Here is a 13,563-nt window from a genome sequence, read left to right as displayed (position 1 = left end):
GTGCGCAGCCTTGGACGAACGTTAAAGAACACCAGATCCAAAATCCTCGACTGCACCATCTCTAACGGCCGCTGTTTTGCTGTTATACGTCATTGATTGATCAATGAGTCGTCTAACAAAGCAACAGTGACCCCGATAACATGCTACTGAAGTAGTCTGCGGCCGTATACCAACAAATATCGTCATTCCTTAGAATTGTAGGTCAGTTGCCCTTTGCTGTTATCATTATCACAATTGGCCTTTTGTTAAGTATCATTACAAACCATTCCGGCTTGCGAATGGTTTCCGGACACGTTTTGCACACACACACACACACACACACACACACACACACACACACACACACACACACACACACACACACATACACACACATATACATACATACATACATACATACATACATACATACATACATACATACATACATACATACATACATACATACATACATACATACATACATACATACATACATATATATATATATATATATATATATATATATATATATATATATATATATATATATATATATATATATATAGGGAGTCGTCTGTCGTTTGCCTCAGTCCACCTAATTGAAAGACATATCAGGTGCCACACCCATTGCGTTCCAACTCAAAAGTGTTCAGCGCAGGACGATGCGAAGTGTTTACACTGTACACACACTGTACATACACTGTACATACCATCGGTTTTTGCAACTCAACTCGTCTTTTACTTTACTAGGCACGTGAAACAAAAAGGTGGAGCTGTGCCTAACAGATGCATTGCAGTGGTTATGGAAAACCGTAGCTCTGCAGCTGTGTTGCGCAATTCAGCCCTTGACGTGATGCACAGATACCCTGTTGAACGTATTCTTGGCCATCGCTGTGGACAACCTGGCAAATGCCCAGGAATTGACAGCAGCCGAGGAGGAAGACGCAGAGGAGGAGAAGGAGGTGCGTATGCCGTGAGCGGCTGTATCCCTTGGCAGTCATGTTATATGAGAGTACGCAAAAGTTCAGATACCCGCCGTGGTTGCTCAGTGGCTATGCTGTTGGGCTGCGGAGCGCGAGGTCGCGGGATCGAATCCCAGCCACGGCGGCCGCATTTCGATGGGGGCGATAAGCGAAAACACCCGTTTATATTTAGATTTAGGTGCACCTTAAAGAACCCCAGGTGGTCGAAATTTGCGGACTCCTCCATTGCGGCGTGCCTCATAATCAGAAAGTGGTTTGGCACGTAAAACCCCATAATTTAATTTAAAAGTTAAGAGCTACTGGCGCGTCATTAGATCCACTCACTGTAATTGTGCAGGGAGAGAGAGAGATGCAAAGGAGAGAAAGGCAATGAGGTTACCCAGAGTTAAAGCCTCCAGTTTGCTACCTTGCACTAGGGGAATAGAAACGGGGAGTAAAGATGGAAAGTAGAGCGGGTACAAAAAGAAAGGCGCGAACAAAAAAAAAAATGGGGACGGGATGGGATCATTATAGTCTAAGAGGCCACTGGAGTTCTTTTATTTTCATTGTGCTAACCGTAGGGGTACAGCCTCCATTCACGGAGAGAATAATTGCTGTTCACTTTACTTGCCTTTCACGCCGGCCACCGTTCACAAGGTGACTGCTGGTCATGAGTGAAAATTAGTATAGTACCTTATGGAGGGTAGATGTACTATTAAGCTCTGTGGCTGTGCAGCTGCACTATATGCGTGGGCTGCTGGGGAGAACGCAGCGGTACAGTGTTTTTTGTCCTCTGTGCATACAGCCTGGGGCTGTCGAGTCAGCGCAGGCGTAAGTTTCCTTTAGACAGTACACACCGACAAGACCGATATTTCAAGCTATGAAGCGATGGCTTCATTAGAATTTCGATAAGAGATTGTTATGCACCTAGCACTTCTGTGGCGCAGAAAAGCCGTTCTTTGTGCAGGTGTTAACAAAATCGGGATCGTGGTAATATGTATAATTAACACCTGCTCAATCCAGCGCGATCAGCTATCCCTCTTGTCGCAGTCTTCTATTCCTTATCAACCGCGCGATGAGCAGTGCTTCAAGTGTCGTGTACCTCGGGTATGCCTCAACCCCCCGTTTCAGTACCCTAAAAATAGTTACTTTTGGTTCGCTAAATGGGTCTATTTTTATTGCACCACCTTTGCAGAGAGCTAAGGAGGAGCTGGAGAAGGAAATTGCTGATCTGCAAATGGCAACAACGGGTAGTCTAGATCCACCGCAAGTAAACATCTGCCCGCCGTCGCCTCAGAGCGCCGCGCCGGGCAAAGGGAAAACTTTCCCTTTGTAAGTGTCGCACAATTCTCTTACCCCGTGACAACGTTGGGCACAATAACATTGCCGCTCTTTTTGTGGTCTTTGCAGTCAAGAAAATCAGTTAGAAGCTGGATCTAAATTCAAGGGAACCAATGACAATAACAACATTGATGTTGATGAAGGTACGTAATTGCTTGCTTAGTAATATTCAGCAAAACGTATAGCGCGGGCAAACATTACGAAAGGGAGGGCACACTACACAGGTGCTGCGTGTCTTCAACATGACATGACACCTGCAGCGTTCAACCGCTATATTTTTCGTTTTGTTCTTTATCTTGTTGCTTTTATTGCGATAGCAATTGTATAAACACTTCAGGTGCATTTCTGCCGTCGGCGTCGCCGTGACGTTGCATATAAAGTCCAAGCGCGACAAAACCGACGCTGAGTGCCGCTTGCTGTATGTCCGAGTGAAAGCGCGCGAGGGTCAGCCGGCGATCGTGGCTCCTCCTCGCGCACACAACGGACGAAAGCGGGGAGGAAGCGCGTCGCCTTCCGTCGCGCACGAGGCTTGGGAGAGAGGGTAGAGAGCGGGGGAGGGTGCCTCCTACTCCGGGCGGGCCGGGCGGCCGCGTGCACCCGGCCGGGCCGCTGCATCTTGAAAGCCATCTGCGGCGGGTACAGAGTCCGCGCTGCGCTGTGTTTTCGCGCCTTACTTCGCGTTGATACGAGCGGCAGCACGAAGGTCAATTCGCTCGCTGCTGCTGCCGCGTTTCCTCACTGCAGCGTTTTGACAGCGAGTTTCCGCGCTCATCGAATGATATGTGTTCCTGCATGCTTGTGCGCGCGTGACACCGTGATTGCTAAGTTAGTTAGTAGGCCTGTGTTTACAAGTTGATACGACCGACAAAACTACTATCCTTACTTCGTATTACTGTCCACTAATTTGCTATCGCAATCGATGCTTCGCCTTTCGGGCGAAATTGTGACTTCTTATGCATCTGTGTACACCGTCGATTCTTTGCCGGATGAAAAAGTGTCTTAATTTAAACTACCTTGATAAAACCCGCTGTTGATTGTGACACTATCACTGTACTCGGATATGAGCCCTATACTATAGCATAGACTTCTTGCGTGCCAAGTACTGCGTCTATACCTCCATAAATTTGCTCAATTTGCAGATTATGCACCTCCTAGAGAGGATGACGATGAAGACGATATAACTGGTCCAAAGCCAATGATGCCGTACTCTTGCATGTTCGTCTGTTCTCCGACAAATCCGTGAGTCAAACATTCTTTTGGCGTGATCTATTGTGCTTGTTCTGTCTATTTGCACTTGTTCTGTCATTTAATACTGAGAAATTTACTCATGGAATGTCTCGAAGTGCAAGTTAGTTCAGCTTTTATTCAGCAAAAATATTTTGCTATTATAGGCAGTGGTGTTTAAGCGTGTTGAAGAACACCAAACTTTAGTTGCATTATTCCGTGCCGAGTCAGGGAAGCTTCGCTGCCTATATGTGTAAATTATGGCTGTATATAAAATTATTCGTTAAATAAATGGAGAGGTAAACTTATCTTCATTGATGGTTTTCAATAGTTAATAATATTTAATTATAAACACTTATCAATATCCATAAATATGAAACTCTTTAAACATTAGCTTTTAGATTCTATCACTTATGGCTTCTATAAGAAACAGTTCCCAACTCTTAGCGTTGCTTGAGTGCACCAGAAGCCCTGCCAACGGTCTAAAAGCGCAGAAACCGCGTGTTGATTCTATCCATTAATAATATCGCGTCTGATATTATTTGAAGCTCTCAGACGGTTGTCTTTATATTTAGAGCTTTACACTGAGAGCTTGTAGAGGCTTCGTACAGAAGTTTCCCAAGTCCGGTGGATGTGAACGGGGCAAGCGTGAACCTACACTCAGAAACAGTTAATCACTCTGAGAACATCGTGAACCCTAGGACGGGCTGTCAAACTCGGAATATTGAAAGCTATTGGCACAAAATGAAACGCCGTCTCGCGAGAAATTGTCAGATGGTCCCGTATGTGCTACTGGAGTCGTACCTGCCGTGGGTCCGGTGGATTTCGATTAGCCATCGTAAACGTCGCCGTGATCCGTACCTGAGGCTTCTCGAAGTCATTTCCCGTGGTAAGACTTCGCAGGCGTCACCGGTGCCATTCGCTTCTTTCTTTTTTCAACGGCCCAGCCACCAAAGTGATACATGGGCAGAGTTCGGGCTAGTTCGTGCCGTGCTCTCCGACCGCGATTCCTCTCTGTTCGCGTCCGCTGAAGATGCAGGGCCATGACCCCGAAACAACGGTTTTAATGGCCACAGCCACGTCATAAACAGCTCTGAAGGCCTACCAGTACACTTATTAGACGTCTCTGTACTCGTACCATGACCGAGACGACACGTGCAACTCGTACTAGACCCCGTGACACTGCCCCCTTGTCGCTCTTTGTATGCTTTACTGCACGACAAATATGCTTCATTGCACTACAGGGGGAATGTTTCATCACATCACATAACTTTATTGTGGTGAAGCTGATTAAAAAAAACCGCTTATGGAATGAATGCAAGACCCTTGCCCACTATTCCGAGGAACCAAGCCGAGGGGTGTGTTCACCAAGTGGCTGTAGTTAAAGAAGAACTGAGAGAGCGAATATATGCAAAGTTAACAAAAACCTGAAGGGAAAGAACCGTCGAAACGGGCTCACACTATCCCGAAGACGCAGTGGACGAACGGCAAGCTAAATGCGAGGATTTCTCAAAGCAATTTCGGCGACAATGATGGTCGCCAATTATTGAAAAATGTGAGCTGGCGTCGACACTTGGGGAGTAAATGGTTCCAACGAGAAAAAAAAATGCACGCAGTAACTTGTCTTAGTGTTGCCTAAGTATGCGTAAGCATTGTGTCACTTGCTCACCTCCACGCAGCCTGGTGTCATTATTATCAATGTTATGAAACTTGATCTGACTCGTATAAACGATAGCGCTGCGGCGACACGAACTGCTGCGGACGGTGGCACAAGGTGAATTTATGAGGCAAGAAAACTACTTCAGGTGGCGGCGCCAGGAGTGCTGATGATGTTCTGATTATCATAAGCCATTATCGCTCTTTAGCGCCTTATCCACCCGCGTAGAACCATTATCAACCGTCACCAACCGTACGGCGCGGCCGCGCGGGCCCTATCTTGAAAACGATTGCGACGGGGATGCACTGCGACGAGTGCTGATAGCTTCGTGCGCCCTGTGTTCTCGTCGCTTAGTTCGCGTTGAAGCGAGAGGCAGCACAAATGTCAATTCGCTCGCTGCTGCGGGCCCTGTCTTGAGGGCAACCGCCTTACGTGAGGGAGGACGCAGAGGCGGACGGACGGACGTATTTCCTAGTTTGGTAGGCATAGAAATGCTTGCGCATCTAAAACTCTTGTCTTTGTCTTGCCCTGTGGCTGGCTATGGAATCTTCGAGAGAAAGAGAGATAAACGGGGTCAGAAAGGCAGGGAGGTTAAATGTCGTTCTATACATCCCAGCTGATCGTGTTCAACCCTGTTGACACCATTGAGGTAGTCGGTCTAAGACAGTCACTTTTTAATGCGATAGCATGAATGGAGTGTTTAAGGTCACCCGTGACGTACACGCGCGCAGCTGTGGAGACGTCCCAATCATCACAAAATCTATATATGCGCTATATAATGCTTAGAGATAGCGGAGCCAAATTCAGGCCCAATTCTTTTTTTTTTGCGTGCGTGTGCGCGTGCGTGTATGTGTTCATAACTTTTGTATTAAAAATGTAGAGACTTTTTTTACTAATATTATCTGTCTTTACTGCCAAAGTGAAATTTCTTATTCCGTTGTGTTGAACAGTTGCGATGCGATGTCTGTGTTTCGAATGCTTTAATGTGACTGTGCATTTTGTTTTTCTCCTTCGTAGGATCCGACGAGCCGCCCATTTCATTGTTAATCTTCGTTACTTCGAGTTGTTCATCATGATCACCATAACGCTTAGTAGCATTGCCTTAGCCGCAGAAGACCCAGTGGAGGAAGACTCGACAAAGAATAGAATCTTGAACTACTTCGACTATGCGTTTACGGGGGTGTTCACTGTCGAGATGCTTCTAAAGGTAAAACTCTTCACCCGGCAACTTTTTTTGCACACGATGCACACGTTTTTTTTTTTTCAATTTTCAGATCGCCGATCAGGGCGTCATCTTTCATCCAGGAGCCTACTGCAGAGACTCCTGGAACATTTTAGATGCCATTGTTGTCATTTGCGCACTCATTGCCTTCGCATTTGCGTAAGTTTTTTCTGCTATGCGTAAGAAAAGAGCTTTCGTGACAGCATTTTTTGCTCTGTTTCTTTTTCTACTTTGAGACTAGAGTATTTAGATAGTTTCTGCAATTTCACAGCCGTGGACTTGGCTGTTGGCTGCACTTTTATAGGAATTTTGTTGCGCATGTGCTGTTCTTTGCCTTGATTAGGCATAAATCAGTGAGGCCGCATTTTCATTATGCGACAGTTTGCTGGCCGTCCCGCATGGCGTTCCCCTCGAGCTTTCATCTCCTTGAGCTTTTTGCTGAGAGATGAAGAGAGAGAGAGAGAGAAAGAGGCAGGCAGGTTGACAAATGCCGCGCCCGGTTGGCTACCCTTCACTTGGGGAATGGGGTGAGAAAAAGAAAGAGTCAGCGCGCACACACAGCCATAGGAAGGTTTACTTACATAATCGCCGGCGGTTGTCTCGCCTTCAAGAATTAAAATAGCGCTTTAGTGGATTTGCGCATGCATGAGCACCTCGACCAAGGTCCCAGAATTTCTTATCATCAAAATGCTCTTTCGTCAAAGTGGCTGAGATTAGCAGGAACAGAATCTCGTTAACAAATGAAAGAAGGCCAGTAACACCAAAACGTGTTCAATAATTTCTTCACCACCGCATGAACTGAATGCACCACTGTCGGCTATTTAGATGAGGAGTGAATAAGAGTTCGCAGATGTGACGCGCAACCACATGCGACGCAATAAAGTTGTATCGCGACGGGAGACTCCAGTTGGCAGGCGAAGTCGAAAGCAAAAGTCCAGTGAATAGAAGCGATAGTTGGTGACACCTGGTGCATTCCGTTGCCGAAGCGTAGTAATGCAGTGAGCAAAGCCGTGCGGCATCCGTTCTTGACAGCGGCATAGCCAGGCAGAGGTGTTTTTGGTGGGCCAAGCGCGCAGCTTTATCTGCGCTGACGTTAACGACAATTCCGCGGCGACCCGGCAGCTATACAAATTGCATAACGTGTCCGTTGTCGACACCTTGCCGATGAAACTGCCTCATTTCATGCACTAGCTTCTCGCGAGAACCGTGATGCAGGGTAAGCTGCAGAGAATGTAGGTCTCCATTAGAATCGCAAAAATCACCCATCGATTAGGTGGCTGTTAATTCACGTAACCGACGGTATCTTGAACAGCCATAATTCCTGCTGTGGTGAATGTCGTAGGGCGAAAATTTCAACTGTGAAAAGACCAAGCTCAGATAGTAAACCACAGTTCCGGTAGACCTGTTAGGTGTGCTAGAATCGTTCTTGTAAACATGTAACTGAAGCAACTAAAAACCTACTGACCGTAATCGCTTTCTCTTGTTTTAAGACATCACGGCCACTGGGTATTTTCAGTGTTACTATGCTTAAGTTATGCGTGGCGTGTATCGCGGATTACTCTTGTTCTATTTTCTACTTTTCAGTCTTAAACAAGTTGAACATAAGTGCGTAATTTGTTGTTATTATTATTACAGGGGAAGCTCCACAGGTCAGAACCTTAGCACCATCAAATCACTGAGGGTTCTACGAGTCTTGCGGCCACTAAAAACTATTAAACGCGTCCCCAAGCTAAAGGTAACATGCCTTCTCATTTATTCTGTTTCTGGTGCATTTGCTGAGCGCATAGCTTTCTGTCGTTTGTTGTCTTTCCGTACTGTTTAATGCGCGTGGTAACACAACTTATGATTCTTTTTTATAGGCCGTGTTCGACTGCGTAGTCACATCCCTCAAGAATGTGTTCAACATACTCATCGTGTACATTTTGTTCCAATTTATCTTTGCTGTGATATCCGTTCAACTATTCAATGGCAAGTTTCACTATTGCACTGACGCATCCAAGCTCACGCAAAGTGAATGCAAGTACGTACCCTATTAGTTCGTGTTGTTCAACTAACATTCATGAAAGCACTGAAAGGTTGGCGAGTTCGTGCGGATTCGTTATTGAAATGTGTAGCGCGACACAAGTAGATCACATGGAAAAGCAGGCACGCGTTTTCTATTTTAATGATCATCGCTATGCCGCACTGCGTATTTCATTGATAAACAATTCAGAAATTTCGTATTGCGCGTGTTGCTTGAAATTTTACAAAGCTTGAGCAGCGGGTCGTTTTTCATAGCCTTTCTGAGATACACATTCGTCAGCAATCAATGACCGCACCGTACTGTAAGAGTTAATCACTAATAACTGACACTATATTTCTCAAAATATAACTATGGGGCTGCTGTCTCTGACTGAGGCGCTCTGTGGCAATGGTCTAAGGAATTTGCAAGCACCCACATGCGCTTGCATGGATCCGCAGAAAGTGTACCGAGTTCCTGGGAACAGCCCACTCAAGTTAAAACCACAGAGTAGCACAGAATACTTCTAGGCAGCGACCGCCGCACGTATGTAGCACCCTTCGAAAAAACGTTTACAGGCCACTGCCTACCGGTGATCAGAACTGCTGCTTGCTACTGAATTCGCGGAACTGCCAAAACTGATCAACAAGGCGAAAATAAGTGATATTCGAAACTATAACGTGAGAAAGACTGAAAAGCCGTAAAAAATGGACCGAGCCTGAAATCAGTGAGAAAGAAACTTGCCATAGGACAAACCAAGATGTATGCACTGAAAGATAAGCAGGGTAATATCATCAGCAATCTCGAAGATATAGTAAAAGAAGCGGAAGAATTCTATACTGACCTGTACAATACCCAGAGGAGTCAGGATACCTCCATTAGAAAGAGTAATGAACAGGATACAGAAACTCCTCCTATAACTAGCGATGAGGTCAGAAGGGCCTTGCAAGACATGAAACGAGGAAGCGCGGCCGGAGAAGATGGAATAACAGTCGATTTAATTACAGATGGAGGAGACATAATGCTTTGAAAAATGGCGGCTCTTTATACGAAGTGTCTTCCGACTGCAAGGGTCCCAGAAAACTGGAAGAATGCAAACATTATACTAATCCACAAAAAGGGAGACATTAAAGAATTGAAAAATTATAGGCCCGTCAGCTTACTCCCAGTATTATATAAAATATTTACCAGAATAACCTCCAACAGAATAAGGGTATCACTGGACTTTAGTCAACCAAGGGAACAGGCTGGCTTCAGGAAGGGATACCTTACAATGGATCACATCCATGTCATCAATCAGGTTATCGAGAAATCCACAGAGTACAATAAGCCTCTCCGTGTGGCTTTCGTATATTACGAAACGGCATTTGGTTCAGTAGAGATACCAGCAGTAATAGAGGCATTACGTAATCAAGGAGTACAGAACGCTTACGTAAATACGTTGGAAATAATCTACAGAGGTTCAACAGCTACCTTAATTCTGAACAAGAACAGCAGGAAGGTACCTATAAAGATAGGGGTCAGACAGGGAGACACAATCTCTGCAATGCTATTCACTGCGTGCTTGGAAGAAGTAGTCAAGCTATTAAACTGGGAAGGCTTAGGAGTAAGGATCGACGGCGAATATCTCGGCAACCTTCTGTTTACCAATGGCATTGTACTGTTCAGCAACAATGCAGACGAGTTACAACAAATGATTGAGGACCTTAACAGAGAGAGTGTAAGAGTGGGGTTGAATATTAATATGCAGAAGACAAAGATAATGATGAATAGCTGGGCAAAGGAACAAGAGTTCAGGATCGCCAGCCAGCCTCTAGAGTCTGTGAAGGAGTACGTTTACATAGACCAAATAATCACCGGGAACCCTGATTATTAGAAGGAAATTCATAGAAGAATAAAAATGGGTTGGATCGCCTACGGCAGACATTGTCAGCTCCAGACTGGAAGCTTTCCATTATCATTGAAAAGGAGGGTGTACAATCAGTGCATTTTACCAGTGCTGATATATGGGGCAGGAAGTTGGAGACTGACGATGAAGCTTGAGAATAAATTAAGGACCGCGCAAAAGGCGATGGAACGAATATTGCTGGGCATACTGTTAACCGACAGAAAGAGAGCGGTTTGGATCAGAGAGTAAACGGGTATAGACGATATTCTAATTTACATCAAGAGAAAAAAAGGAGCTGGGCAGGTCATGTAATGCGCCGGTTATATAACCGTTGGACCATTAGTGTTACAGGATGGGTACCAAGAGACGGGAAACGCAAATGAGGACAGCAGAAGACTAGGTGGAGCGGTGGAATTAGGAAATTCACGGGCACTAGTGGGAATCGGTTGGCGCAGGACACGGGTAATTAGAGATCGCAGGGAGAGGCCCTTTGTCCTGCAGTGGACATAAAGTAGGATTATTGTTGTTGTTATTATTATTATTATTATTATTATTATTATTATTATTATTATTATTATTATTATTGTTGTTGTTGTTGTTGTTGTTGTTGTTGTTGTTGTTGTTGTTGTTGTTGTTGTTGTTGTTGTTGTTGTGCTCTGAAGCAGTGTTCTAGCATATCTAAGACTCAAGAGTGTGAAGACCATTTCCTCTATTTCTTTTGAGCTCTGGAACTCTATAGAGCCGTATGTCTTGTAGCCTGTATATATATATATATATATATATATATATATATATATATATATATATATATATATATATATATATATATATATATGTGTGTGTGTGTGTGTGTGTGTGTGTGTGTGTGTGTGTGTGTGTGTGTGTGTGTGTGTGTGTGTGTGTGTGTGTGTGTGTGTGTGTGTCGTGGTAGTGGTACGGCGGCATAGCGTACCCAACACTGAGGTGCATGCCCTTTCGCTATGCTTTCCGCCCAGGGGAGAATACTACGTGTTCAGCGACGCGGACAAGCCACCTAGGGTGGAGCGGCGTCAGTGGAAGCACCAGCCTTTTCATTACGACAACGTGATGGCGGCCATGCTGACCTTATTCACCGTGCAGACGGGCGAGGGCTGGCCACAGTGAGTAACCGGAAAACCCATTCGTCGTTTACTCTAGTAGCTTGAGGCTGAGCTGTTTGACGAAAACTGTGCGTAAAGATTGTTCTTTATTGGAACTGATGTGTGTCTGTCCGCAAACATCACGTGTTTACTGTGATTATGTTGACTTAAAGAAAAGAAGAAAGCACACACATGTATATGCCCTTTTTTGGTTCACGCATTCCCACATTTCAGATTGAATTAGAAAATGTTACATTGCATATTATAGTGCATATCTTTCGGTGTGCTGATCAAGAAGTTGAGTGGCACTTGCCGTTAAACAAGCTCGGTGGTGGGCGCTCTTGTTCGAAGCACGTGAAGCGCGCTCCACTGCAGTGTATACCGAGGACCACTTCAAAGTGGCCCTCGTTTTTTGCATTTTTCTGCATATATCTAAGAGGCATGTGCGCGGGCAACGATTTCCTGTGTTTGCCTTCTTGCGTGATTTTAGACTCTCTGACACAATAATATGACTTCTTCGAATCATTGATCACCTCTAATTAAGGCAAATAACGCATGCATTTGGGGTGCATGATGAGCCATTGCGACGGGGAAAGCATTATCGAATCTCTAGAAGCCAGGCTGACAGTTACTGTATTACGTGCATGGCTGTTGTATTGTGTTTGTGGAACATTAGCTCGCGTTGCCTGCTGCGTCTCTTATATGAGGCAGGTGCGGGCGGAGGCCAGGCAGGAGAGGGTGCGCACAGTGCGCCTTAGCCACGAACGGCAGGAAGACGCACCACAGGTGCTGGCTTCATTGACGGGCGGCCACGCGCCGCCGTAATAGTGGGCCGACTTTGTTTCAATGGACGATACGTTGGTCTGGAGTTCGAGTACTGTGAATAAATACAGTGGAATGTCGCCCATTGGACTCTGCATAATACGCTTTTCGGCATAGTACGAATGAAATTTCATGGGGTTATTGCGATCGCGTTTTCACTTTAAATTGGATAATACAACTGCAGAAGAGGGTTTTTACTGGTATGTTTACAACTGATAGCTTTATATTCTAGTGTGCTACCATAAAGTATATTCCAATGACCCAGGAACAACGGGTTAAGCCCCAGCCACACTGAGAAAAAACGCACGCGGCGCGCCGCCATCGGTAAAATGCTACTGCGGCAGTTTAACCACATCGACTGGCCGTGAGCCGCTGCTGAGTTGAGTGAGGAAACGGCGGTTTCTTTTTTTAAGTTCCAGAACTTTTTACGGGCATTGAAAAGAAGAAAGTTCAGCGCAAATTGGCGAGCTTTTTCGACGTTGCTAAATAAAAGTGCTTCAGAACAACATTCATTTGGGCTAGATGGTGCATACTTGAACTAGGAAAGAACAGTGCCAACTAAGACAATCACGAGCGGGAGAACGACACAGGATGGCGCTTGTCCTGCGTCATTCTCCCCTCATGATTGTCTTAATTGGCGCTATTCTTTCCTAGTTCAAATAAAAGTGCAGTGGCTGCGATTCGTGCGGCGGTGAGTGATGGTGCTCCGCATAATTTGTTATTCGGAGCAGTATCACATAAGCATGTGCTATTGAGTTTGTCATTGAATACGCCTATTTTCATACTTTTGGGAGGTTTCTCCGGATAACACGAGTATTAGATAATACGTTTGATTTTCCGGTTGCAGCGAAGGTAGTATCAACGAGATTCCACTGTATACTGTTTATGAATATAAAAATGATAGGACGTCGTTTCCCAAGTCGAACCGCACTGCCGACAGTACAAAGTGCGCTGCATGCATCGATCAGCAGTGTGTCAAACCACTTCACTTGTAAGAAAGGCTTACCAAAACCTGCCCAAGATACTGGTAACTGTGATGGAGAAGCTAGATAGACGGAGATGCTCGCATTAATGAGACGTTGGAGATGCTATAGCATGGCTGGTAGCCTTGCATGTTACTCTAGGTGTTGAATGAGAAAAATGGAACTACTGCGAACAGCTGAACTAATTGTAAACACGGTGCGAAATTAGGCAGTCGGTGTTCTTTGCATCGTCTGCACAACACCGCCTTGTGGACTCCACCACCGCCTTGTTCTACAGAAATAAAGAATGTGGTTAGTACAATTTATCGGCAGAAATAATGTAATAAAGTTAAGAAAGCTGGGTTGTGAATATGGACGCCTTCCCA

At 45.2% G+C, this 13,563-nt stretch overlaps 1 protein-coding gene across 1 annotated transcript in view; it reads left to right on the top strand.

The window, feature by feature from the left end:
• Nucleotides 1-13,563, top strand: part of cac (calcium voltage-gated channel subunit cacophony) — a 618,385-nt gene that overhangs the window by 540,008 nt on the left and 64,814 nt on the right. The window contains exons 21-29 of the mRNA XM_070530231.1: nt 844-944; nt 2,140-2,276; nt 2,355-2,428; nt 3,425-3,524; nt 6,184-6,373; nt 6,441-6,547; nt 8,024-8,123; nt 8,248-8,408; nt 11,271-11,414. Coding sequence (XP_070386332.1) covers nt 844-944; nt 2,140-2,276; nt 2,355-2,428; nt 3,425-3,524; nt 6,184-6,373; nt 6,441-6,547; nt 8,024-8,123; nt 8,248-8,408; nt 11,271-11,414 — 1,114 coding nt within the window. The remainder of the gene's footprint in view (nt 1-843; nt 945-2,139; nt 2,277-2,354; nt 2,429-3,424; nt 3,525-6,183; nt 6,374-6,440; nt 6,548-8,023; nt 8,124-8,247; nt 8,409-11,270; nt 11,415-13,563) is intronic.

The sequence above is a fragment of the Dermacentor albipictus genome, chromosome 1 (assembly GCF_038994185.2).
Source record: "Dermacentor albipictus isolate Rhodes 1998 colony chromosome 1, USDA_Dalb.pri_finalv2, whole genome shotgun sequence".
In the NCBI taxonomy this organism is placed as follows: domain Eukaryota; kingdom Metazoa; phylum Arthropoda; class Arachnida; order Ixodida; family Ixodidae; genus Dermacentor; species Dermacentor albipictus.
This window is presented reverse-complemented; position numbering and strand designations above follow the sequence as displayed.